Raw genomic sequence first — 27,485 nt, 5'->3', positions numbered from 1 at the left:
GTGGATCTTTTGATTATCAACTGTACAAATAAACACTGAAAGTATCAAGAGTAGAATGGAAATAATATCAAATGAAAACAAGTACACAAGGCAGAACAATTAATGTTCATGTTCACATTTTATTGAACTGATTTAATAGATTTTCAGGTGGACAGGTCAGGAATTCTTTTACAGTCTGAAACAACCCCCATCCCACCTTTAAAACAAGAGATGACAGTGTTATGAGATTCTCGGCTTATTATTCAACATAAACATCTCTCTTTAGTGGTGTAAGAGGCATAAATAGTCTTGTCAAAAGGGGATCAAATGATCTCTGGACAAACTGCAGAGGGACTGAGAGATGCTGGGAAAAGGGTCTGCAGGTAAAGTGCTGCTAAAGTTCTCTGTTAAATAACCATGACATGTACGGTTGTCATCCACCATTGATGATAAATCCATAATGGGGACTAAACTGTAAGCCCCTAAAGAAAGCAGATAAGATCCCATCTGCTGACCCAAATACAATGCATGAACATTTATCGTTGGTTATTTTGAGAATGGCTCACTTAGGTTTATATTGAATTTACAACACTTTCATAACAAAGAGAACACCTCTTTAGCTTTCAGCTTTTAACAAATGGAATAATTGGGATCCTGAAATGAATATCTGCAAGTTGATTTTAGAGATACTGTTTTCAGATGCCCTCTTGACATCTTAAAACATTGTGCAAATATAAAGCAGCAAGCCTTAAATAAATAACTAGCCAATCAGAATCCACTGTGGAGAATTTGCACATTTGTAAGTGATATGCTCTGGATCGTTTCCCTATTATAAGATTTAAATAAATGAGGACACTGTAGGTGTTCAACCATGCCCCAAAAGCTCTCGTTTATAGATACCAAAGTGTCATTATTGCGCTCAGAGAAATGGGTTTTATTCCATACCATCAACATAAGATTGAAAGCATTTTTGTTTCGCTTTTTCTCTTTTTGGCAAAACGTCCTACCACACAGGTTTTGTAAACATAATGTTTCCCTTAATCTTTAAGTAGCTCTTCACTAATGATACATGAAATAAAGACTTTTACATATATTTGTATATCAGTTTTATCTTCAATACTCTCATTTTAAAGAAAATTCAAGCAATTCCTTTCAATTCAGAACCACAAAAACATATTATATATATATATATATATATATATATATATATATATATATATATATATATATATATATATATAGTGCTATTCATATTTCATAAATAACTCTGCTCTGAGACTTGTAATAATTAATGAATACATTTGAAATGATATACAGGTCTGTCTCTGCTTGATGCATTTCCTTATTAATCAGTAGCACCTTTTCCTTAGATGGTTCGATCATTGTCTTAAACAGAGCAGGCCCAATTAATAACATTTAACACAAGCCAGGTTGATCCCAAAGGCTCTGGCTGTTCAAAGAATATATAGCAGCTTTTTATTTTAAGGGATTTTCATTTTCTGCCTTTTTTTCCTCTTTTATAGACATCTATACCCAACCCTTCTCCCCAAATGTTGCTCTTTCAATCCTTTCTGGCCCAATCCTTCCCAAAAATTAACAAAAAAAATAGACAACTTTCACTCGTTGCTTTCTCGGTCCTTTCATTCAACACACTCACACACATATCGCTCAAACCTTCCACGAATGTGCGCTGGACCTGCGATCAGGTCATAATAATTTCTCCCCATTGGCCTGGGTGCTTGAAAGTCTCACTGACTCCACATCGATATGTCTATTAATACCTTAAGGCATTTGCACTGTGGGTGTGAATACTGAAGCTGTTCAAAATCAGGGCCCTGGGAGAAAAGGAAGCCTCAGGGCTTTTGGAAACACCCTTTTTATGGCCACATTTTCACATATACGGTCTCAATCACCCCTGTGCAAAAGGCTTCAAGAAATATGCGCTGTAAGTAAGGCCCACGGTTTTGCATTGCATAACTACAGATGGGTTTTCTTTTTGCTTTCAAAAAAAGTTTAATTTTATTTTCTTCGAAGTCCTTCAAAAAAAGAAAAAGAGATAAGCGCTACTCCCCTGAACACATGACATCACTAGACGGAAGAGTGCTTTCCTCTTCTAGGTAAAACAAAGGGTGGTGTTCAGGAGAAACAGCGCTTAGAATAAAGGGATGGGAAAGGAAGAAGGAAAGGAAGAAATAGACTGATAAAGAAGGCCAGGTATGGGAAAAGGTGAGCGGGAAATCTATAATAAGAATAAATAAGGAGCTGTTTGATCCCCGCACTCCTGTAAAGATGGCCCTCTGGCTAAGAAGCGCTTGATTGACTGAGGGGTTGCTTGGTCCCACGCCCTACAACCAGGACTGCCCCCTCCGCTGGTCGAAGTCGGCGATGAGCCGTTTGATGTGGGTCAGTTTGTTGTGCAGGTACTCACAGCGTTGCTTTTCTTCGTAGTAGTTCGGGCTGTGCTGTAAGACAAACATAATCTGTATATTAAAACACAACCTCTATGAATAAATATCTGAATGACAGTAAGAGCAGAAGTCTAAAGGAATCGAAATATTGAGTTAAACATTTACACTTACTCGTTTAATTTTTTTGTATTCCTGCAGCACCCGTTCATGTACCTCCTGTTAGACATGATAAAGAGACACTTATTCTTCAAACAGAGCAATTTTAAAAGCAGGTACCATTTGAGAAAGCAGTGGTTATGGAACGAATGAGCTTACATCAACTACTGTATGTGTAAGATCTTTTAAATGCCTTCAATAATGTTAATAAATGTTTTAAGAAAACATGATCAGCACACAGAGATTTTTGCCCTTTACCTCCATTTTCCTTTGTATAGAGATACCTTTATTTGCGGGAGGGGGGTGAAAAACTTTCACTTTTTGTGAACACTTGTTCACAAGCAGTTTTATTGACATCTTTCCGTGGTTGAAACACAGATTGGGCGATTATACGAGAGACAATAAATTAGTGTAAGGTGTACTGTATCTTTCAACGTCCTCCGATGTTCATTCATGTTCTATTTCGTGTTATAACTTGTTTTAAAGTACAGACAATGATCGGTTCACTCGCGCTTGTTAGACATATTGAATAACATACCCTGTGTTTTTTTTTTGTTGTTTTTTTTTTACAATGTAGGCTATACTTTGTATACATTATTATTATCGTCATCATCTCACACTGTCGTTTATCAGTATGTATTTCAGATGTCAAATTGAAAAACATTTAATATGCTCTTTTAACTGAAGACAAAGTATCTTTGGCTCATGTATAATAAATAAAAACAAATATATAACATATGATTATTATGATCATTAGTAGTGGTATACTGTATATATTAGTAGTAATGCACAGTAATAATAATAATAATAATAATAATAATAATAATAGTAATAATAAATGCATGATTATTTCAATCCAGTGTAGATTCAGATAAAGATGTACTCTTGTTAAGGAATACCAATGCTTTTCTATGCCTTAAAATAGGCTACTATTGTTTTATTTTGAAAATGTGACAAAAATTATGATATTTTTTTTAATTAAAATGTTTTGGTGTTTATAATGTAATACATTTCTCATATTCTAATAACCTATTACATTATGCGCTCTTACATAATGTAATAATTACGTTTTGAGAAAATTCTTACATTATGAACATTTAACTTATTACATTATTGTTATTATGTTATCAGTTGCTACAAAGGGTTATCAGAGTATTGTTGTGCATGTAAATGCACTCACAGTCACATTATGTAGGGCACAAACTGAACTTTTAAAAAAATGTTTTAGTTAACAATTTTTTGTTCTTTGTTCCCTTACTTGGTACTCCTTGGTTCCTGGTGCTAGCCTCCTGCATTGGGCATCCAGCTGTGTAAATCGGCGTGTAACACTTTCAACACGAGCATGAAGGCCACGATACTCATCGTACTCTGCGTTGAAGTCATCCTTATAGCGCTGCCTCTGATCCATAGATATCACTGCAGTGTACTTACTGCAATAAAACACAAAAACACCAAAGGCCAATGATGCTACAGCTAGAAATGGTTTTTGTCAAACTTGTCATTTATTGTCAATTAGCTTGTCCATTTTCTGTCAATAAAAAACAAATACACTACTGCTCTGTTAACAGAAGTGGGTGCTCAGTACAGACAGAAAATGTACCAGTGCAATCTACAGCCCTTTTTAATCTACATACAGTGGGAATATGCAGAAACATGCACCATAAACTGTCATCGATAAAAGGTCAAAGGTCACATACACTATGTAATCAGACTTCACTGGGACAGGAAGTTCAGTGGTATGGACAGGCTTGTCTTTGCCAGCTGTAAAGAGATACACAAGTTATGTACAAACATGGAAATGTGCCCTTTCACAACCACACATTGTGCATGATCTTTGCGTCTTCAGGAACTGACTAACCTAAATGAGACATGGAGTTTATGGGTAAGAGGCAAAAGGAACATGATTTGACCTAAAAACTAGGCATAACTGAGCGGAACACATTTTTCATTCATTATTGTTGCCATCCAGGTTGTCTTTTTCTGGAAAAGTTTTGCCTGCTACTCTGCCATTATTAATGGTAACGTTTAGTGCTGCTGTAATCAGCTAAATTACAGGCTTTCTGTCAATTTAGAGTCAAACAAGAATGAACATGACAATGTTTGATTCAGCTCAAATCACACAATTTGAATGTACATAGCACAAATGGTGCATGACGAGTTACCTATTAAAGTATACTTAGGGTTAGGGGATTGTCCAATTCCCTAATTCCATGTATGAATAATAGTAATAATGAACAGTAACAGGAGTTAAACCAAAACCAAAAGGATTGTTCATAAATCAGACAGACAATGAAGGGCAAAACAAACCTTCTCCCTCTGATTCATGGCTGATCTTGGCAGGAATGTGTTTTTGTTCTGCCTCATTGCGATGTTTCTTCTTGGGCTTCACTTCATTATTGCAAAGATCCTCCTTGCGGTGCTCTCTTTCCCTCTTCCGTTCCTTATCCCTCTCTCGCTCACCTTCTCTTTTACTTTCTTTATCTTTGTGCTTCTTCGACTTCTTGGGCTTTTTGCTGCAGTCACGGCCGGCTGTAGATGTGGCAGAGGAAATGTGGAGGCCACTGCTGGTGGTCGTGGTGGAGGTGATGGTGGTTGTCGAGACGGTACAGGTGGAGGAGGACGAGGGGGAAGTTGTGGGAACAGACTGGCTGCGGGGACTGAGTGTGTGGTTGCGAGGGGCGTAGCTCTCAGAGGAGGTACCGCATATAGAGCTCTGGTCCAGGGGCAGATCCTGAGTGCCCCGGCCCTCTGGTGTGCTCGGGGAGTTTGAACTGGAGCCTGAGGCAGGGGGAGGGTGCAAAGAGGGTCCCGGGCAGGCAGCCGTGACAGGGGGTGTGGGCTTTTTGTCCTCTGTCTCTGAAGGATGTCGGCCTGATGAGGCAGGTGGCCCTCGATTGCTGAGATGGGAGATTCGTGGCTTCTTAGACATCAGAGGATCAATGAAGTCAGACTCAGGTTGGCGCTTCTGAATAGCAAAGAAGAAAAACAACTCCTGGGTATTTTAGTATAATGTAGAGCCTGAACCATTCATTTTGTCATGCAAGTTTGACTGTTTTGAGCTTTTGTTTTTATTTCATGCATTAAATAATGTGAAATTGTTTTTTTTTTTTTTTGCACCGATGCCAGACTTATTTGTTTGATATGAATAATCTTGTCTTGTGGTTTGAAAATAATAATATTATATATTTATACTAATGTGTGTGTGTGTATGTGTAATAATATATATATATATATATACACACACAGACACACACACACACACAAAATTAAATTAAAACCACCTGTCTAATATTGTGTAGGTCCCCCTCGTGCCACCAAAACAGCGCCAACCCGCATCTCAGAATAGCATTCTGAGATGTTATTCTTCTCACCACAATTGTACAGGGCCTCGTTTCCCAAACGCATCGTAATCCTAAGTAGATAGTAGAATTCATCTTAGTTTTGCGGCCCGTTTCCCAAAAGCATAGCAACTTAAGTAGTAATGCACGTAGATTAACGAGTGCTCTGGAGTAATCGTACAGCGCTAAGAACATCGTAGGCATATAGACTTATGCAGACACTCTCGCCCGCACCACGTGTTGTGTAGTACCGCACAGGTTGTGTAGCATTGCTGTTACCGTTATCCCTTTTGGGAGTAAAGAGCAGATCTCCCTTTGATTGGTGAATGTCCCTCAAGTGCAGCTTCAACGAGTCTCCTTTTGCGCTCCACAATAACACGGTGAACCTTGTTATATTCAATTAATGCTTGTTGTCATTAGCAGGACCTTACACAGGGCCTCCGCTGTCTTCACTGATCCTGGAAGCTTTAATCTTGACTCAAGAGCAAATTTTGAAAACGAACTATTAAAATGCACATTTGATGAACGAAGCAGTGATTGTGTAAAAGAAATATATAATTCTGCACAAAAAGATTGCAAAACAAAATGCAATTATGTGGTGAATTAAGTTACTTTACATTTAAGAAAAAAAAATATATATTTCCAGCGAACTAAATTACAGATGTCTTTAAAATTACGCACAAATATAATGAAGTTGCAATGACGAGCAGCACTATACAGTCACATTTGAGCACTTTACATTTATGTTCGTAAAATCGCCTGTAGAAAACACTCTTAACCGCCAAGATCAATCGTTATTGGGAAACGAGGCCCAGAGTGGTTATCTGAGTTACCGTAGACTTTGTCAGTTCGAACCAGTCTGGCCATTCTCTGTTGACCTCGCTTGCTTTTTGGCACCATTCTGTGTAAATTCTAGAGACTGTTGTGTGTGAAAATCCCAGAAGATCAGCAGTTATAGAAATACTCAAACCAGCCCAACAACCATGTATAATTACTACATATACATGCACAGCTAATTCAGATACAAGGAAAATATTATTAGATGTAAAAATACATTTCTTAAGTCTTCACTGAATTATTGCTAGATATGATGCATTAATACAGATTTAATACAGCTGGGTTTTGACTCAGAAGCAGATCTTTAATTAACATTTTACTTAACTGTTAATTAACTGCTTGTTATGATTTCTATTGTGATAAATAGCAAATTTTTTGTTTATTTTAAAGCTGCACTATGTAAGATTTTTTGGTTAAAAATTAACAAATTGCCATTATTGATTAAGTACATAAACAATCAGTGTTCAAAACAATGCCCTTACCTTACCATGATTCACTACGGTAAGCCTATAAAAATGATTTGTATTTTGAGTTGTCAGGTTCGATTTGGCGCGAAATCGCTGGCTACTGACGTACATCCTTGAGTCATTATGTCATGTCCATGAACATAGGAAAGAAGACCCATCAGTCTCATTTCCGAGTAAACAGTAGATGGCAGTAATGCACTGTTTTAGTTTGCGAGTAGCCGTTAAAAAGATGAAAGAAACTACAGTTCAGTTCAGTAACACACACACACACACTGTTCCGGACAGCGTCGCAACAATCTGGATGGATGTTTATCTGTTGAACATTTGCTTAAGTTGTTTACCTGCTTTAATGCTTTAATATATGTTGTCTGGTAGGGTTGCTGAAGCTAATATTGCTTGTATGAATCGAACAATATAATTATAATTTTTTTAATAATTTTATTTATCACACATTATACATTTGCACATATACAGTGAAATTCTTTTTTTTTCACATATCCCAGCTAAGCTGGGGTCAGAGTGCAGGGTCAGCCATGATACGGCGCCCCTGGAGCAGATAGGGTCAAGGGCCTTGCTCAAGGGCCCAACAGCGGCATCTTGGCGGTGCTGGGGCTTGAACCCCCAACCTTCTGATCAGTAACCCAGAGCCTTAACTGCTGAGCCACCACTGCCCAATACTCGTGCATTAACCGATCACGATGCATCTGCGTTGTATGGTGGGAGTTACTGTGGCATGCTTACTAATATTTTTGACTTCTGAAATTGACTGTTAACTGTTATATTGCATTTTTAACCATATTATTTTCATGTTTAATAAAGTATATTTTATCCCCATCATTACTGAATCCTCGTTTTATGTTTTTAGTTTACCGTGTTATTGTGTGCATACATACTATTTTAGTATTACGGTTCACTTGCATTATCAACTGAGGCTGTACAATATAATATCCAGTGTTGGGGAGTAACGGAATACATGTAACGGGATTACGTATTTAAAATACAAAATATAAGTAACTGTCACTACAGTTACTATTTAAACCATTATTAATTAGAATACAGTTACATTCAAAAAATGTATTTTGATTACTGAAGAGATTACTTTGCTTTTTATTGTCATTTGTTTCATTTAATATTTAGTCCTTTCAGATGGAAAACATTTATACATATAAATGATGCGATCCAAAGTGCATTTGAACAGCGGTGAAACACTTTCTTATGATGTGTTACATTCATACGACCAGAAAGAGAAGTAAGTTTGAAGTAAGTTTGGAGCAGAAGAAATAGAAATAAACCTTGTGTAAATTGTCATCTTTACGCTAAGCTAAAATGCTATTTCTAGCCATTTTACATGCACGTTACCAGGCACGACCATATTTTTTTATCAAGAAAATTCACGCTGGATCATAATTTCTTTTTTTCTAGTAAGATCTTTGATATTAGGGCAAAAATTGTATTCTTGATAATAATGTTTGTATTGTTTTCCTGTAAAAATATCTAAAAATCGTTAAAACAAGATCAGTTAGATTTATCTTATTTTAGAAACAACACTGCATAAGATATTTAGGTTTTTCAGAGAATGTACTTTTAACATGTCGATTTTGTCTTACTGTACTGGCAGAGTTTTTATAGTCAAAACAAGTGAAAAAAATCTACCAGTGCTGAAGAAGTAATCCAAAGTATTTAGAATATGTTACTGACCTTGAGTAATCTAACGGAATACGTTACAAATTACATTTTACAGCATGTATTCTGTAATCTATAGTGGAATACATTTCAAAAGTAATCCTCCCAACCTTGGCCATATCACAAGTATCACCTCTTAAATTGATAAGTGTAGTACAATACAAACATTAATAGTAGATAAAACACTTGAAAAATGATATTAAAATATACTGGTAGTGATTGAGTCCCCTGTTCTTTATGTAAAAGCACTTTGAGTGTAGTGTCTGAAAAGTGCTAAAAGAGTCAAATTCATTCATTCAAAATATGTGAATACGAGTGTTATTTTCAACCACAGATGTCGCTAGAGAGCACAAAGTTACATAGTGCAGCTTTAAGGGAAGAGGCTTATTTTGAGTTTGTTTTTCCAGACCAGATTGCTTGCTTCTCTTGTGAGATCTTGCCACGCTGCAATTGGTATTTCACCCACCCCTTAGCGCAGAGTACTCTCATTTTAAAACAGAACTTTATTAACTGTTCTTTATTTTATTCTAACCAGTAACCATTTGGAAAGGAGGCCGCAGAACATTTGAACTGGAACGTAAAAATAGTTTTTGCTCAGAACAAACAGAAATGAAAAATATTTTGTTTTTAGTCCATGCACACTTGGGGGCTGCCATGTTAGAATCAAATGACCAGCCAAATACTACTCACTTAATCTCAGTAACCATCCTGTTATTTGACACTTTCACTCACTGATTAAAGTAATCAGTATTCACAGTCATGGCTGACAGTTAATACAAAATTTCTAAAATAGCGGAAAACTTTTTATTTCAAATGATGCTGCACCCAAGCCGCTAGGTGTCAGAGCAAGTCCAAGATGACACAAAGACAAAGGTTACGGAGTGCACCTTTAATAAAAAAAAAAATGTATACTAGATATATATATACACATAGTACTGTACAAAAGTTTTAGGCCCTTGTGAAAAATGTTGCATAGTGAGGATTTTTCATTTATCAATTAACATCATACAAAGTCCAGTTAAAAAAAAAAAAAAAAGAAGCTAAATCAATATTTGGTGTGTCCACATCCACTTTTAAAACAGCACCAATTCTCCTAGGTACACCTGGACAGTTTTTTGGTTGTTAGCAGATAAAATGTTCCAAGCTTCTTGGAGAATTCACCACAGTTCTTCTATCTATTTAGGCTGTCTCAATTGCTTCTGTCTCTGTGGGGGCCACACTACCTGTTGAAGGGCTCCCTGTTCTTCTATTCTATTCGCAAAAGGATTGTTTGGGAGTCTAAAATGTATTATTTCCTATTGACATACTAAAGATGAAGATATAAATAACCATCTTATGACAATTGTTTTGGTGAAACATCGTATGTCCCGAAGTACTGTATACACACAAAATGTGTATGTGTGTCTTACCAGTGGGGACGTGGGCTCTTTGGTTGGACTGCTGGATGAGACAGACTCTGAGTTCAAGCCCAATTTACTGGAAAAAATTCAATATTTCAAGCTTCAAAGACTCGAGCTCTCAAAAAATGATTTATGTTCAATTAAAGAGTAATTCTTTATTTAACTGTATGTAACCAGTGAGTCTTACCGTGCCAGAATCCTGTCAACCTGAATGCGTTCATCCTCTGTGTAGCCCGGCCAGTCCCTCTGGACCTCACGGAAGATAAAGTCTTTCAGTGAATACGAGTTATCCTTAGGATTTAGATTGGCCACCTATTGGAATGAAAAATACTTCATCACACTTCCATTTATCTGAAGAAAATGCAAGTGGTGCTTGGCTGTGCAAAACTCGCCACTATGATGCTAGGGTGTCCTTGATGGTTGTCAGAGTGTTGCTATGCAGTTGCTTAGCAATTGCTAGGGTACTCTGGGTGGTTTTTAAATAAATGTAAAAATTAAAAGAAACATAACTATGAGCACTTAGTCACAAAAAAAAATAAATAAATAATAATTTCTTGTTGCACTTTAAACTGTTTTGAATGCTACTATTTGGATGCTAGTGAAACTTTGTAATATGGCACATTTCGTACCACTGTCTCCTTAAGATGATTCGCTTATGTTTTCCTCTTTTGTAAGTTGCTTTGGATAAAAGCGTCCGCCAAATGAATAAATGTAAATAACTGATAAACTATACAAATAATATAAATTAATAATGTAGTTACCAATTTCTCTAGAAGAATCATATCATTTATAAAGGGGGATTTGGAGCATTTTCCCCTGCTGCAAGAGCTGAATTCTGTAGGAAACACTGACAAGCAATAGCAACAATGATGCTTAAAAGCAAGCACCACCACTACCACTACACGTATTATTATTGCAGATTTAATGGGAGTGGGAGTGTATGCTTTGTATAGCCAACTAGTATTAAGTAGGTATATTTAAGACAGGCAGACAAACAAACGCTATAAATAGTAATGCATATGGACGGGTAGGCAAAAGGAGAAAGTGTTGCTTCTTTTTTATTTTTCTCTCCTTTTTTTACAGTAAGGGAGATAGGAAGGCAGCAAGTGACAAAGTAGAGAAGAGACAAGAAGATGAGACAAAACAAAAGAAAAGAATGTGTTATGACTATAGGTGTTAAAAGATGTTTGTATGCATTTACTGGGTGGACACGTACTGTAGTTGATGGTTCAGGGTGTGTGTTTGTGCGTGTGTGAGCGTGTGTGTGTGTGTAGGATCATGTATGTGTGGGCAATTATAAGGTTATCTGTATGAAATATTTATATCTAAAAAAAAAATATCAATGAAAACAACCACAGCATCAACAACAGAAAAAAAAAAAAAAAAAAAACTTAAATATTAATAATAATAACCTGATGGACTGCCCCACATCCCCCCACGGCCCAAGCGAGCCAGGCCCCACGAGGAGACACTGCCAGGCCCAGGGCACACCAATCATCCCCACCCCCACCGAATGCCCCCACCCCAGGCAGGCCACCATCCGCACGTCGCACTGACCCTGTTCTTTTGTATTTTTCGAAGGATACTTTTTTGTTCATATGTCAGTACTCAACTAATGTAATGCATTAAAATAATCGAGTTGTGCAATATGAAATTGGTCCAGCCAGGGCAGAAGATCAAGGGGGGAAAGGTGGGGGCACCCAGGGCACCCTCCACAGCATCTCACAGTGAGGTGATCCTCCCCCCGTATCCCAGGGGGGCCCATCCCACTGCGGCCCATCAGAGATACAAGGCAAGGCCAAAAGATTTGCTTAATAAGCCTTAGGACATCAATCAACTTACATGTTTAAAAAAAAAATAAAAATATTAATAATAAAATATATATAATAAAATAAAAAATTAGGGCGATAGGATAATAATAACAGTGTTAATAACAATGATGGTCACAGCCGCATTAATAATAAACATTAATAATAATTAGCTCATTGGTAAAAAACGCTGGCTACCACCCCTGGAGTTCGCTAGTCCGCTAGTTCAAATCCCAGGGTGTGCTGGGTGACTCCAGCCAGGTCTCCTAAGCAACCAAATTGGCCCAGTTGCTAGGGTGGGTAGAGTCACATGGGGTAACTTCCTCGTGGTCCCTATAATGTGGTTCGTTCTCAGTGGGCGCGTGGAGAGTTGAGCATGGATGCCGCGGTGGATGGCGTGAAGCCTCCACACCCGCTATGTCTCCGTGGCAACGCGCTCAACAAGCCACGTGATAAGATGCGCGGGTTGATGGTCTCAGATGCGGAGGAAACTGGGATTCATCCTCCGCCACCCGGATTGAGGCAAATCACTACACCACCACGAGGACTTTAAAGCGCACTGAGAATTGGCCATTACAAATTGGGTGAAAAAGGGGAAAAAATAAAATAAAATAAAAATAAAAAAATTAAGGAAGTGAACAAACACAGGAGCAAATAAAAAAATAATGAGGCAATATAATATCCTATTATTTGGTAAGTAAAATTAAGCAAAAAAAAAAAAAAAAAAGATACATTTATTATTAGGTGATAGTGTGTGACTGAAAGTGGTTATTTGATTAATAATACTTTTTAGAAGTGCAAGTAGAAATGTAAATAACTAACATACAATCAAAATAAAAATATTTAGTAAGTTAACCCATAGATGTTATGACCAGTAATACATATTATAGTGCTAATGGGAACAATAATAATAATAGCAGCAACCACCATAATAATAATAATAATAATAACAACAACAAAAATAGGTAAAGAAACAGACAAAAAAGGAAAACAATATATGTATAATAAGGTCTTCATAGGGATGTGCGTGGCATCAATCTGTATTTATTTTAAGTTTGAAATGGTTTCCAGTTTTCTTCGAAGGGCGTCATGCAGATTTTATGGAGAGCTGTGATTTTTGCCATGGATATGTACTCTATAATTAGATTATTCCGCTGATTTAAATTGAGTAAGCGCTTTGACTTCCAGTTTTGAAGAATTGCTTTCATTACAACCCAGTGAACTGACAGTTTCAGATTCTCAGTCCTTCCTGCATTTCCAAAAAAGGAGACTTGATTCACACTTCCTTTCCAAAGCTTGAATGAATTTGCTCTAGACATCATAAAGATGCTTTAAAAGAGAAGAATCACAATATTTCTCCATTGAAACTAGAGGGGAGAACTGAAATTGTTAGTTATACTCAACATATTGATGAAAATAATTAAACAACTGTATGCAGCGTGACCTTTGATCAACCCTGTGAAATTAAGCACACAGGTCTCTTCAGCATGTGAGCTATTTGAGTGAGTGTTCATGTGCATAATTGCTCTAATAGCCTTAATTTATGGTTGCTTAATTTGCCTCGTGCTCTACATTCAGCCGAGGTGAATGCAGGTTTTTGTGTTGAGGCTGTTAAAGGGTGACTTGCATAACGTGACACTGTGCATCTGCAGAAGTGCTCCGAGTCTGTGGCCTGTGGGTACATTTCATCCAAACTTTGATCTCATCTATGCTCTTATCTATGCTTTAAGTCTCTGTGAACCTTCCTGAACACATCTGACAGTCAGAGAATTTGCAAAGCAAGTTATGTGCTTATTTGCTCTGGATTATGTTAATGCCTTTGCAAGTCTCTTATCTTGCACTTTTAACCTTAAATAACAATCATTAAATTATTAAAGGAACTGCCATGAAGAGAATGGAAGAATGGACAGGAGGTCTGTCAGGAAGCGATTCACAAGTTTAAAGTGTCAATTCTTCCATCTTCACTAAAAATACTGTGCATAGTGACAAAATCAGTCAATCAGAACATGTGTAGGCCCATGCTAGCTCTTCAGATTTCTGCAGAATTTAAAAGTCCATCATTCACAAAGATCAAGTTCAACAAAGTTGCCAGAGGCTTGTCTTCAAAAATGTTCTGAAGAAATTACAGATTTTGCCCAACAAAAATAAATAAATTGCAGATTCCTTCTGGGCCTGTAAAAATAATTTATAGTGATTTTGGACCAATAAGATTTCACTATGGCTGGAGCTACCCAGCACAACATGATCAAAACAGAAGTGACCAAAATGTTGAATTAACATGGAGATTTGATTTAATAACTAACGCTTTTTCGCGATTTCCATTTGTTCATATGCAATCTCGCTCTTACCTGATGTAGTGTAGTGCCCAGAGAGTTGCGATCTTTCTGGCTGATGCCATCTCGCTGCAGTCTGGCCATCACCTCTAGTTTCTTGTATGAGCGCAGGGCCAGGAGGTGGATGACACGGTCCCGGTATGGCCGCTGGGACACGGGGTTGTTGGTTAGGCACTTGCGGATCGTGTTGGCTGGGTTGATGGGGGTGGTCTGCTTCCTCTCCGGAACCGGGTCGGGGGCTGAGGGAGCCGGCTTGCGGACATGGACTTTTTTGTCTATGCGGACATTAACAGAAAGATTAGAGATCAATTAGAGGAGCAGCAACAACAGTGACAAATTTCGATATTATGTTAAGGACAAAAGGAGCTGCATTCTAATTCACTTAGCCTACTATCTTTATTAAATAGTATGCAAGATTAAGATTGCAGTCCCATTTTGCATAATGGATTAAAGAACACATTTAAATAGAACTTAAACCGAACAGCTTTGATAAGCATCTGAATTGTACTGGTAGACACCATGACAGGCTGAGCATCAGCTGACTGCAAGCTTGACTAACGTGACCTGCCTGAACTGACAGTACGCTTGATATCAGTTTATCACTACTCAAAAGAACATACTCTCCGATCACTAGTGAAGTACACATTTCTAATGCATAGAAGTATGCAAATTGGAATGCAAACAGTTATGTAGGAGACCCAGATTAGAAAGTTTCAACTGTCTAAGGAAGCTCTGAGTAACCTTGATGTTTTCTCAATACCTTTCCCCAGCTGTTATGAAATTCTCAGAAGCTATTTAAAAGATTAAGAGTAGCAAATTGTTAACCATCCTTCCTTCTGTCTTTCTCACTGACTCTGCTTTTCTTTGCCTGAACATGTGCTGATGACTGGACAAGAACCAGGCTCAAAACTTTCACTGTCACACCTCCTTCCAGTTAGGTGAAACTTTTGCGTCAGTGGATAGATAAGCAGCTTTGGCCATCACACATCTAAAAATCGGCCTTACCACACTTAAGGCAGACCAGCAGAATTTAAGGAAGGGAATATCATAATAGCCGTTTTAACCTAGTAGGCCGCCTTCCTGCCTACTGCCTAAATGGTCGGCTACCTTCTAAAACTGCATCCAAATCTTCATAAAATCACATAATTAACTGATTTGGAACACTCTACAAAGGCAGCAACTCTGCGTGGCAGACAAATAGTGCACCTCATGCAAAACACAGAAAACTTGATTCCCATTGAGCTGTTCAGCTTGTAGTCAAAAAACCCGGACGAGAATTTGCCATGGGTTCCCTCTGGATTTTCCTATGACTTTTTATAATGGGGTTTCTGAACTTTTGAGTAAAATAAGGTCTGTCGTAAACATTAGTGGACGATAAGTGGACGTTTTGTTCTACAACATAAATTACACACAGTCATACCTCAAACGTCAATTGTGAAGCCGTACTGAGTGTAATTTATGTTTTAGAACAAAACGTCCACGTAACCTCAAGTTATGTTTCCCACAAATCTTATTTAACTCAAAAGTTCAAAAACCCCATTATAAAAACCCAAAGGAAAATCCAGAGGGAACAAACAACGATTTAGACTTTCGGGTTGGCCTACAAATTGATGTCACGGCTGAACAGCTCTATACAGTTAGCCTCTAGCATGTTGCTAAACTAATGGCCTGACACACAGCACACACAAATATAGGGTAAAAATGTTTCTATATTTTTTTTAGTATTGATTGAAATGTTTTTTTTTTCTCTCTCCACGAATGAAACATGTGTTGTTGCCTAAAGGCTTATGTATGACTTGTATTTCTTTTTTGTCTCATGTTTTAAGTCTCGGCTTTACGTGACAATATTTCAGCACGTGGAAAACCAAAGTATATTTTGACCTTTGGACTTTTTAACAGTTTTTTGTTTTAGTCATAGTTTGTCATTCTACAACGATGTCCTTTACAATTAGTCAATATTTCATCATGTCATGTCAGTTTTACTCTGACTAAAATGGCATATAATTTTAGTCAGCGACAATAACATCTTTTGGTTGATAATGTGCAAAATGACAAAATCGTGTCAATCTGTAACAGACTAAACTTTAATAAAATATTCAAACATTTAGAGAAAATGTATAAACATTTTCTTAATTTAAGCATGTATCAAACATATAAGAGATAGGCAACATACCAAATACTGTACAACTGTTCATGCTGTGAAAACCTGAGCTCCTGAAAAAATAGCATATAATGAATATACTGCAGTACATTACATTATAATCTCATGTAGACAATAAATAGGATGCGTTAAAGTCAGGTAATTAACCAATTTTAAAGTGGTTCATTTTGCCAGTGTACAGCGCGTTCAACACGTAGCTCAAGCGGTGAAATTCTCAACATACTGGATTATTAGATTAGATGACTCCATATCTTATATCTTGTTCTATAAACAGATGTTTCTCTAAATGTTTCTTCTTGTTTAAATCTTGCACTGTTAATATCTTGCATTATTATTTTTTTCTCATTTTCTTCAACAGTAAGCTTTAATAAAATAGTTTAATTATCGTCATGATGTGTGTCTTTCACATAAAAAAAAAAAAAACATTTTTGGAAATTTAGACTTCTGATATTCTCTATTGCATCTCTAAGGTTAAATTCAAATCCACACACAAAATAGTGAGACCTGGCTTCCTGATTGCCAGCTGCTGCTGTAAAGCCTTACATAACAAAAAACCTCTAGCTTTCTTAGTGTTTCCTTTGGTTGTGCAAAATGCAAATGCCCCCTGTGGTTTAGCACCGAGGGAGGGGGGCGAAACTGACTTTTCCAGTTTGGCGGTGGAAGCCAGCTGTGGCCATGAGAACAGGGCCTCCCAAAGGGGAGTGACAACTGAACAGGTGCTGAGAGACAGGTCTCCCCCACCCAAAAACACCACCACCGGGGCTTCAACAAACTGTGATACTTTTCAAAAGATCTCGATTTGACACATCTACACCCCCTCTGAAGAATTTAAAAGGCACGACTTCTGCTTTCATGTAACAACCTGAGCAGGTGTTTTTGCAGGTGACAATCGTCCTAGGATTTGAAATCTAGTCACTCTTTCCGCTGGGCATTTTAAAGGAAAACTGTGGGACACGTCAGCAATGGACTTCTCTAATGTTTAAAACACATCTAAAGGCCTTTTCACACCAAACGCAATGCGATTATGAGAGGCGAATCACAGGCGAAGGGCTCTTTCCCATGAAAGCTAAATGAATGTTCGCCGTTCAACGCACCTTTGAGCTGGTCCGCGCTCATCTCATTACCGGGTTAGAAGAAATAACCATTTAACAAGTTTGCAAAACAAATAAGAAAAGCAAACAATTCTCTAGCTAGCAGAAAAAATACAACATCTTTCTACCAGCTGCAGCGATGACGAGTGTGTTGTTGATTTGCACAAGGCAAAAAACTTGAGACACTTCACAAACTATTTCAGTTCACCCGCTGGACAAGATGACTGACAGTGTCATCATAAACATACAGTCTGAGGGATGATTAGAAAGAATCGAGGATAAACAATGGCTTCTGTTAAAACATTTTCATTTTGAACAATATTTTATATGCCACTGCCACGCATACTGTACCTAATTGTGTTAAGTGCATTTGTTATAATCACTGCATAACACACACTCATAATGACTGTTAAAACAAATGTTTGACTATCTTATTGCCATGAACTTGTGTTATATTTGTTCAAACCCCTGCATGTTACTAATTAAATGTGATGAAATGTAAACGCTCCAAGAGTGCAAGCAATAAATCAAGTCATTTTTATTTGTATAGCACTTTTCACAACACATCATTTCAAAGCAGCTTTACACAAAATTATGCTTTAACAGAAAAAGCTGTAATTTCTGTAATGTCTGAGATCATAGTTGTGCGGTTTGATAAAAAAACGATATTGTAACTTGTGCCTTAAAATAAATAAATACATATATGTGTAAACATTTGTATTTAGAGTTCAGTCTGACCCATTATTAGATACTTTTAATACCACTACCGACAGACGAGGCTGTTAACGAATATTAAAAATAGCACAGCAATAACGATTTTGCTTTTTGGTATTCAAAAGGCACACAGAGTGCACTGCAAGTCACAGCAATAGTATTAATATTGGCGAAGAAAAACACTTAAGATCCGTAAAGTTGTTTATTTAAAAAGTGATACAGAGGCAAAGATGCCGCAATATAGTTTATTTTAAAGACGTAAGAGAACTCACATAAGATAAAATGCAAAGGCCAAACAATGCAACCATATGGAATCAATTATGAAGACAATCCATATTAGATCAGATAATTTTTAAAGTGGATGCAAGGCAGTGATGCAGCAATATAATTTACATGTTAAAAGAACCCATATGATCATTTTTTTTCTTTCAGTTTTTAATGCATTTGATGCAGATGAAATAAACAGCTTCACTACTGGATATCAGGATTTCTTCCTCGCGTTACTTCAGCGTTTCATGTTGGTTGTCAAAACAGCTTTCTGTGCTATAGTGCCACCTGTTGCTCTGGTTCTGGTAACAGCCACGGCTTCTGACACGTGATCTAAAACTTATATATTATTGGTCAGTATTGGTCAGAGTATTTCTTTGTCAGACGAAGTAAAAAAAAACGTCACACCGTAAAAAAAATAAAAAAAGTTTGCTGTGTCGCCACGCGATTCAGCGCGAATGTTCGCTCTAGGTGAAAATGGCTCATTAGGAATCTATTGTTTCAATTCGAAATGTTGATCGTGGTGAAAAATCACGCCAAACATTTGCGTTTGGTGTGCGAAGGCCTTAAGCCATGTCAGATAAATAGGATGAACTTTTACGTTTTCTCCTGACCCTAATCCTAACATCACTCCCTGTAAAGCTTTCAATTGGTTTAATGGTGCATGGTTATATGTACAGGGACATCTAAAGTGGCAAAGTTTTACAGGTAAGGCTGTCTAAAAAGGACAGAAGCGACATCACTTTTATTAATCTATAGGAATTTGAAAACCACTTGTATACAGACACACTTGTATACCGTTTTTCTAAATAAAGATCTGAAATGCAAGTGAAAACAGAAACTGAAAACAAAACCCCATCCTGTACAGATTCCAGTAATCATCAGATGTGTAGACGGGTGCAGTATGCTGGTTATTCAAACAAGAAATGTTTCAACTGAAATGCTAACTTGCCACGTGGACTGGCCAGTGGCCTTAAAACTAAGTAACAATACTTTAGGGTAATGGATGTAAATGGGTGGGTCGCAACCCAAAAGTGGATTGCAGGCCTGTTCTGGTAGGGCTGTGGACAACATGGAAAAAACAATGCTAAATGAAAATAATTAAATGCAACCAACCATATAATCATTCATAGTTAGGATAGTAATATAAATGGTCTTATAAACTTTTAAAAGGGAGAAGAAAATGCTTCCCATATCTTTGTTGTTAATGTCAAAGGCTGTGACAAACTATGGTGTTGTGCTGCAAATTTCTCTGGCTAACATGGACAGGTTGATTCACATGGCCTCATCTTCAAAAGCCATAGTATTAATACATTTCAGTAAATGAAATTTGTGTTTACAAAATATATGATAAATAATGAGTTGGGGAGCCACTTGATGTCCAATGTAAAATCTGGGTCCAGAAGCAAAACCAGTTGAGAACCACTCCTTTAGAGTACTTTCAAGCATTAATAACTAGTGTTTCTGTTACAAATTGCAAGGTATTTTACCCACTATCTAAAACATCCACCTACCTCTGATTGGTCCTCTAGGTTTGATGAATTTGGTGCCGTTCTTTTGTATATCCTCTTCTGCCTGGGTCACACGCTCTTTGGTCACCTGGTAGGAGTTGTTGGTGGCACATACTGTGATTTTGTCCTGAATTGTTCCCAAGGAAGACAGGTGGGGGACACCAGAGCTAACGGACACAGACAGCGGTTTAAGAAAAGGGACAACAGCAAAATTAGACATAGTTTCTCTCACTTCAGGAGAATGGCCTACCCCTTACCTGGATGAGTATTGGTGAATACACTCAAAGCTCCCTTGAGGATTGTCCTTGCCAAAGTTGGACAGATAGAAGTCGAAGTTATGTGACCCATCTGAAGCATCTGTTCTTGGAATTTTAATGTGCTAAAAAAGCATAGGAAAAAAAAAACACATTTAAAAAAATAAAATCAGCATAATTATGCCCAAAAATTGAATTTATTGATTAAGAAGTGCAAGTACAGGTATACACTCACTGAGCACTTTATTAGGAACACCTGTACACCTACTTATTCATGCAATTATCTAATCGGCCAATCGTGTGGCAGCAGTGCAATGCATAAAAATCACACAAATACGGGTCAGGAGCTTCAGTTAATATTCACATCAACCATCAAAATGGAGAAAAGTGATTTCGACCATGGCATAATTTTTGGTGACAGATGGGCTGGTTTGAGTATTTCTGTAACTGCTGATCTCCTGGGATTTTCACGCACAACAGTCTCTAGAATGGTTTACTCGGAATGGTGCCAAAAAAAAAAAAAAAAAAACACTGAGCAGACAGAAATGCCTTATTGATGAGAGAGGTCAACAGAGAATGGCCAGACTGGCATGCATGCTCCCTACGTGAGGGCTGCTGCCTATGTAGAACATTTTAAATCAGTCATTAATGAGGTTCCATCACAGTTAGGACTAGAAAGCAAGGTAGCTCTCCAGGTTTTGGAACAGAGCTCTTGTTGTCACATCAGTTAGACCATTTTTTTAATGTGTTGCAACACATTCAAGTGTGTCTTTTGAGAGTGAATTCATGAGTGTAAAACAGACTGAACCAGAACCTCTAGTATTTATAGTCACACAGTGTCTGAAGTAAATTACGGCATGGTGTACAGGGTCAGAGGTTAGCCAGGCACTTTCACAGAGGAAAAGTGAGACCTGACAAGAAGCTGCCCCATAAAACCAGAGAGGGCTGAAGGCTCCCCATTAAGACACCAGGTTTGCAATTAATGAGTACTTGATGAGTTACCCCCACACTTCTGCCAGAGACGATACAGAATGGGGCGAAGCTAATAACACACTTGCGTGCTAAATCATAACAACGGGTCCATATTGCAGTCAGTCTGATGGCAACTTACCCCTTGAAGACCCTGGAAACTTATTTTTGTCTGCGAGGAAGGTGCATTCTGAAAAAGTAAAGAATATTAAAATATGAAAATACACAACTGAAACCAGGATTTAAAAACAAATTATGAAAAGGTTGAAAAAGGTTTAACCAGATAAGTTTCACAAGAACCCCCACCCCCAAAAACTCTTGTACACAGGCAAGATCACATTACAGAAGCATGAAGAACCAGGATCTAGCTTTCTGATTGTCAAGCCTAAACCACCAATAAATACAAGAGATAGAAACAGACCTCTGGGGCAGTGACAGCAAAAATACAATACATACAATTTAGATAAGCTGTTTCCTTGCAGGGCAAGCATTACAAATTAACTCCAACCCACAGACATGGTTTTGGAGAGTCCTGATTTCTGCTCATACAGAGATAAAAACGGCTCCATAATGATCTGTTAAGGTTAATACATTCCCTGTCTTTTACCCTGGCTCTCTTATCCCACTGCAGAGAAATAAATAATGATTAACCACAAGCTCAGCTAGGCTGCAAGACAGAACAGGTCTAGACCAGGACAACATGAGCCAAGACTGTCAATACTCTGTTCACTGAGAGAAAGAATCAAGCTTGCTAACTAGCTTCCTGTAGCTAATTTAAAAGTAGGCAAAACTAAATGTTTATTTAACGCATAAAGGCTAGGGTGCACCTCGTTTTTCAGTGTGCTGTTACTTCTCACGCACAATAGAGCACTCTAGCCTTTCAAAGTATACTCTTTTACTCAAGCCCATATGGATGCGTTCGACGCATGCTTACTACAACCAAGTCCTTTTAGCAAGTCAGTCCACTCGGCGTCCATCTTTGGAATGCTCTCGGGCAGGCTGGGCAGCTATTTTTCTATGTAAACAAGCAGTATACAAGTACTATCTACTTGAATGGGGAAGACTGAAATCTCAAACTGTTGGTCAAGATTACGATCAAAGAATCTATTTCAATCAGCAGTAAAATCTGACAACACTGGTATCATAAATTGTGCTACTTTACCTCAGATTACGCTAGAAAACACAATTTTCCTGGCTTGTCTAGCAAATGTGCATGTGCGTTCTCGAATTGATTGACAGGCGATGTTTGTATCTAAAAGGTGATTGGCTCTTTTACCTGTAAGGCGAGACATCCTTTTCTACATCCGTTGACCGTTTGGCGTTCCAATTTCTCCCATTCATTTTAACAGAAGTTGCGAGTCTCTGCTAAATAGTCTCTGCTATGACTGCTTTATTCTTACTCCATGCACATGCATCAACGACGTGCAAAGACGATGACTGCCTGCATGTTTAGAAAAACCGGGCTGCACGCTGACAGTCCGCTGTGCCGATGACGAAATTTGCGTCACATGCACTGTGCATGAGACACAAAGGCCAAAGTATTCATCAGTTTTCCGCATAGCGCTACAACATATGCACAGTGCGTGACGCAAATGTCATCATCAGCACAGTACGTGTGCAGCCTAGTTTTTCTAGAGATGCCGACTCTCCGTCATTTGCACATGCGCCTTGAATTGACTAATGAAGAGAATCAAAAGCCGATATGGTGCGCATGTGTCGACCGCGTATGTACGTGCTTGCGATCAAAAGAGTATACTTGGAAGGCTAGAGTGTTCAACCGTGCGCGAGACGTAACAGCATGCGGAAAAACAAAGTATACCCTAGCCTTAACTCATCCCTGAACTTTTTTTTAATCAATGGCAAGATTTTAGATGAACATGTATAATGTATAAGGTAAAGTTTTTATTTTAGATACTATGACTTTAATCACTTTTTTTACCTGCACTAGTTCACTTTAAATGGCCCTTCGGTGTGACAAATTTTAGTCTTACGATATCTGACAAAGTCTTAAATATTTCATGTAGTCTCTTTATTATAAAACTGCAAGTTTAGTAGAATTAAGACATAGCGAAATGCCATTTAGAATGGTTTAAGTGGGAGTGTAGCATGTCACAACACAGAAAATGTCACCTTCCTTACAGTATTTTATGTCAGCTACCCAAAAACAGATGAGATAGGCCAACTACAGTAAACATTCTGTTTATTATGCCTACTAAAGCAGATAAAGGTATAAAATCTCTATGGATAAAGAAGTAATCCCTCGCTACTATCCAATTAATATATATACCAACATATATAGGCCTAGATACTTAATTAACAACACACAGAAGCAATGCAGCCAGGGACCTGATTGATTACCAAGCTAAATTTAGTCTCAAACAGGCTTCAAGGTCCAACTAAAGTCTTTTGAGAATAAATTAGAAACAAAATGGGTTTACTTAAACTGCTTGTTAGTTTATAGATGACCTGGATTAAATGTATGGGACGAATGACCCATCACCAAAACCCCAAATCAAATCTGAGGCCTAATTGTCTATCAGGATTTGGCCTTTCAGAATTGAATGAACCATCTCGCAATGAACCCGGTGCATGGTTTTTCAGCTGGCCATCTGTAGCTTTAAGTCAAACACTGCCTCGTAAGCACTTTGAGCAGGGTAGAGCTTTAAAAAAATCCAGACAATGCAGCTCTTCATTGAAGCTGCCTGATTTCTCCTAGTAAGCCAATAGAAAGTCTTTTCTGTTCAGCCTATTGAACTGACAGAAATGCCCAGAAGGACTGCGTCCAATTTGATATTATTTTTTTTAATCTTGGTGATATAGGCTTTGACTTTGATACTTTTGCACTTTTAACCCACACACTATAATACCAACTTGAATGACCCAAATGGAAATAATTGTATGCATCACTTGTGGTCAGGATTAGTTGACTACATAAGAAAGTTTGTCAAAAAATTACACATCTAAAAAGGAAGATGATTCGTGTACTTTTTATTCCTAAGAAAAAGTGGAGTTTCCCCATTTAGCCACACAGCAAAAGGAAAAATATTAAGTCCAAACCAAACTGAATTTATTTGCCTTGTCTTTAAGGTGAATTATGTATGGTTGGTGCATGAAAAGCTATGATTATGGTTTAAACCAGTATAATCTGTCTTCATAAAACACTATAAACTCTTCAGGTGTGGGGGTTTGAAGCTAACTAGCCAAGTCAGCAGGCAATTTTAGCTTAGATGTTATTCAGAGAAATGTAGACACCATTTGGTCTTATGGTAAATCTAAACATTGTTTATTTGACCGACCCATCATGAATATGTAAATAAAATATAAATATATGCCGAATAATGACACATTTATGAAATAAACCATTGTTGGAGACTTGCCAGCTTGTAACATTAGCAATGCTTATTCATTAGCATCTCACCAAACTTTAATTTTCTAATTGTACATGAATAAATTAATCAAAAAAATAGTGTAAACTAACACAATTGACCAAAAGGTCGACATGACAGACAACAGAATCGATGTTATTCATTTGTAAAGAAAGTTTTTCCTAAGCCTTAGCATTTTAGCTAATCTTTCGAGGATAAAACACAATAAAACATTACAATAACGCAACGATTCCGCCTTTATTCAGTTAATGCGTGCCTTTTGGTTCACTTAGACTTCGGAAGCACCTTAAAATTTGAAAAATGTGCTTTTATAGAGGAAATAACATGCAGAGAGTTTATAGCACTTTAAATGGCGTGTTGGCATGCTGTTCAGCCAATAAAGTGTTTTGCCCTTTTTTTAAAAGAACTATTTTTCAACCAATTCTGCTTAGATTGCAAGGACATCAACAAAGAGACAACATCTATTAACTTGAGATACATGTTGCATTTCTTAAGGAGGAATAAAACAACATTATTTGACATCTCCAATGCCTTTTAGGGCCAGCAGTCTCTCTGTCTCTGTCTCTCTCTCTCTCTCTCTCTCTCTCTCCATAAAAATGCTATTTTTTTTTAACACTCACCTTACAGTTTTGGTAGTTTTCTAGCGCTTTAAAGGCTGATTCTGTCAGTTTGACATGTAAAACTGAGATTTTGTCGCTCCTACGGCCACAATTGATTCCATATGTGCCATCCTCGCAGAGAGCTGCCATCATCTTCACCAGCCCTCCACCATAGTCCCTCTGACATACGTGCACACTCTTACTCTAAAGCGCACGGAGGGAGGGACCTTATCAAAAGTCCTATTTTCTCTACTCTCTCTAGTCTAGTCTATACTGATATCAAGTTGTTTCTCTGTAATACTGTTATGAAGTTTGGAGACTTCCCTTGTTATCATTTTCCTCCATCTGGGGCAAAGCACATTCAATTTTAACAGAATGAAATAACATACAATTTATTTATATTTTAGTATCATATTTCATATAATATTAATAGGCTGTTTGGATTTGTTTGTCCTTTTCGCTGTCCCCTTCCTTCGTTCAAAAAACAAACAGAATTTCTTTGTTCGGAAGGTTTTTTTTTTTCTTTATCCACAGTCCCTAAATTTTGGACTCAAATTTGGTTAGCCTGCTGTCATACTCGCCACTCCCCATCTTTATCATGGCATTCTTGGAAGCACTGCAATAGGTGTCAAATAAGTATTTGGCTTTTTGAGGTGTTTTACTGTACATGCCTCAGTAAGTAGTGACACACTGCAGTAATAGGCCAACAGGGTTGGGGAGTAACCGAATACATGTAACGGGATTACGTATTTTAAATACAAAATATAAGTAACTGTATTCCAATACTGAAGAGATTACTTTGCATTTTATTGTCATTTGTTTCATTTAATATTTAGTCCTTTCAGATGGAAAACGTTTATACATATAAATGATGCGATCCAAAGTGCATTTGAACAGCGGTGAAACACTTCCTTATGATGTGTTACATTCATACGAGCAGACAGAGAAGTAAGTTTGAAGTAAGTTTGGAGCAGAAGAAACAGAAATAAACCTGTGTAAATTGTCAGCTTTACGCTAAGCTAAAATGCTATTTCTAGCCATTTTACATGCACGTTACCTGGCACAACCATATTTTTTTATCCAGAAAATTCACGTTGGATCATAATTTCCTTTTTTCTAGTAAGAACTTTGATATTAGGGTAAAAATTGTATTCTTGATAATAATGTTTGTATTGTTTTCCTGTAAAAATATCTAAAAATCCTTAAAACAAGATCAGTTAGATTTATCTTGTTTTAGAAACAACACTGCATAAGATATTTAGGTTTTTCAGAGAATGTATTTTTAGCATGTGTATTTTGTCTTACTGTACTGGCAGAGTTTTTATAGTCAAAACAAGTGAAAAAAATCTACCAGTGCTGAAGAAGTAATCCAAAGTATTTAGAATACGTTACTGACCTTGAGTAATCTAATGGAATACATTACAAATTACATTTTACAGCATGTATTCTGTAATCTGTAGTGGAATACATTTCAAAAGTAACGCTCCCAACCCTGTAGGCCAATTGCAACATCATGGTCGCAAACCAAGTGCATGCTTTTCCTTTTTTCTCGCAAGTAATATGGAATTGGGGGTATTGACTTCTTGAAAAAAGGATGAATATTTAATTGTATTAAATTAAATAATATATATATGATTGATATATAATCAGCAGTCCTGCTTCAGGATGTATACTGCAATGCAATGCATACAGTGTGATTGCTAACACATTTTTTATAATTGTGCCCTCAAAGCTTTATATTATGATAATTTTCAGGAACAAGCTGAATTATAAACAACAGTTTCAAAATATGATTAATAGACCAATTTTTTCACAGGTAGAAGTGAACTATTGCATAACTCTTTTTACGTAATACATCAAACAAACAAAACCTTATCAAGCCATTTTATTTACCTGAAACTGATAAAAACATTTAGATCATCTACAGTGTCAGCCAAGAAGGCCGGCCGTTTGTTTGCAAGCCTCTCTCGTTGCAAACTAGTTTGGCCGCACCTGGCTATTTTACACCAGCATGCACACCTGCTCTGTCTTAAAGAGTGAGCCGTATGGGACAATGTGATTATGCAGAATGTCTTGTGTGGTGTTGTAGTTTTAGGCTGGGTGTAGGGAAGCCACTGTGAATCC

At 37.4% G+C, this 27,485-nt stretch overlaps 1 protein-coding gene across 1 annotated transcript; it reads right to left on the bottom strand.

Moving 5' to 3' along the window:
• Positions 1-753: 753 nt before the first annotated feature.
• Positions 754-25,588, bottom strand: ell2 (elongation factor for RNA polymerase II 2). Its single transcript, XM_051677442.1, has 12 exons — positions 25,383-25,588; positions 21,519-21,566; positions 20,411-20,532; positions 20,157-20,320; positions 14,425-14,684; positions 10,456-10,580; positions 10,278-10,344; positions 4,851-5,508; positions 4,241-4,304; positions 3,802-3,973; positions 2,559-2,603; positions 754-2,441 (listed from the first exon to the last, which is right to left on the bottom strand). The coding sequence occupies exons 1-12, from the start codon at positions 25,512-25,514 to the stop codon at positions 2,325-2,327; spliced, it is 1,974 nt and encodes a 657-aa protein (XP_051533402.1). The 5' UTR covers positions 25,515-25,588; the 3' UTR covers positions 754-2,324.
• Between the last annotated feature and the right edge of the window lie 1,897 nt (positions 25,589-27,485).

The sequence above is a fragment of the Myxocyprinus asiaticus genome, chromosome 38, assembly GCF_019703515.2.
Source record: "Myxocyprinus asiaticus isolate MX2 ecotype Aquarium Trade chromosome 38, UBuf_Myxa_2, whole genome shotgun sequence".
Classification (NCBI taxonomy): Eukaryota; Metazoa; Chordata; class Actinopteri; order Cypriniformes; family Catostomidae; genus Myxocyprinus; species Myxocyprinus asiaticus.
Note: the sequence above shows the minus strand (reverse complement) of the source record. Positions and strands in the feature narration are given on the sequence as shown.

What these genes read in the sequence shown, in the direction of transcription:
- ell2 (XM_051677442.1), bottom strand. Translation starts at nt 25,514, where the DNA reads ATGATGGCAGCTCTCTGCGAGGATGGCACATATGGAATCAATTGTGGC. An exon ending in AAAACTACCAAAACTGTAAG is followed by an intron (nt 21,567 to 25,382) that starts GTGAGTGTTAAA and finishes TTACTTTTTCAG; the next exon opens with AATGCACCTTCCTCGCAGAC. An exon ending in CCATGAATCAGAGGGAGAAG is followed by an intron (nt 4,305 to 4,850) that starts GTTTGTTTTGCC and finishes ATCTCTTTACAG; the next exon opens with CTGGCAAAGACAAGCCTGTC.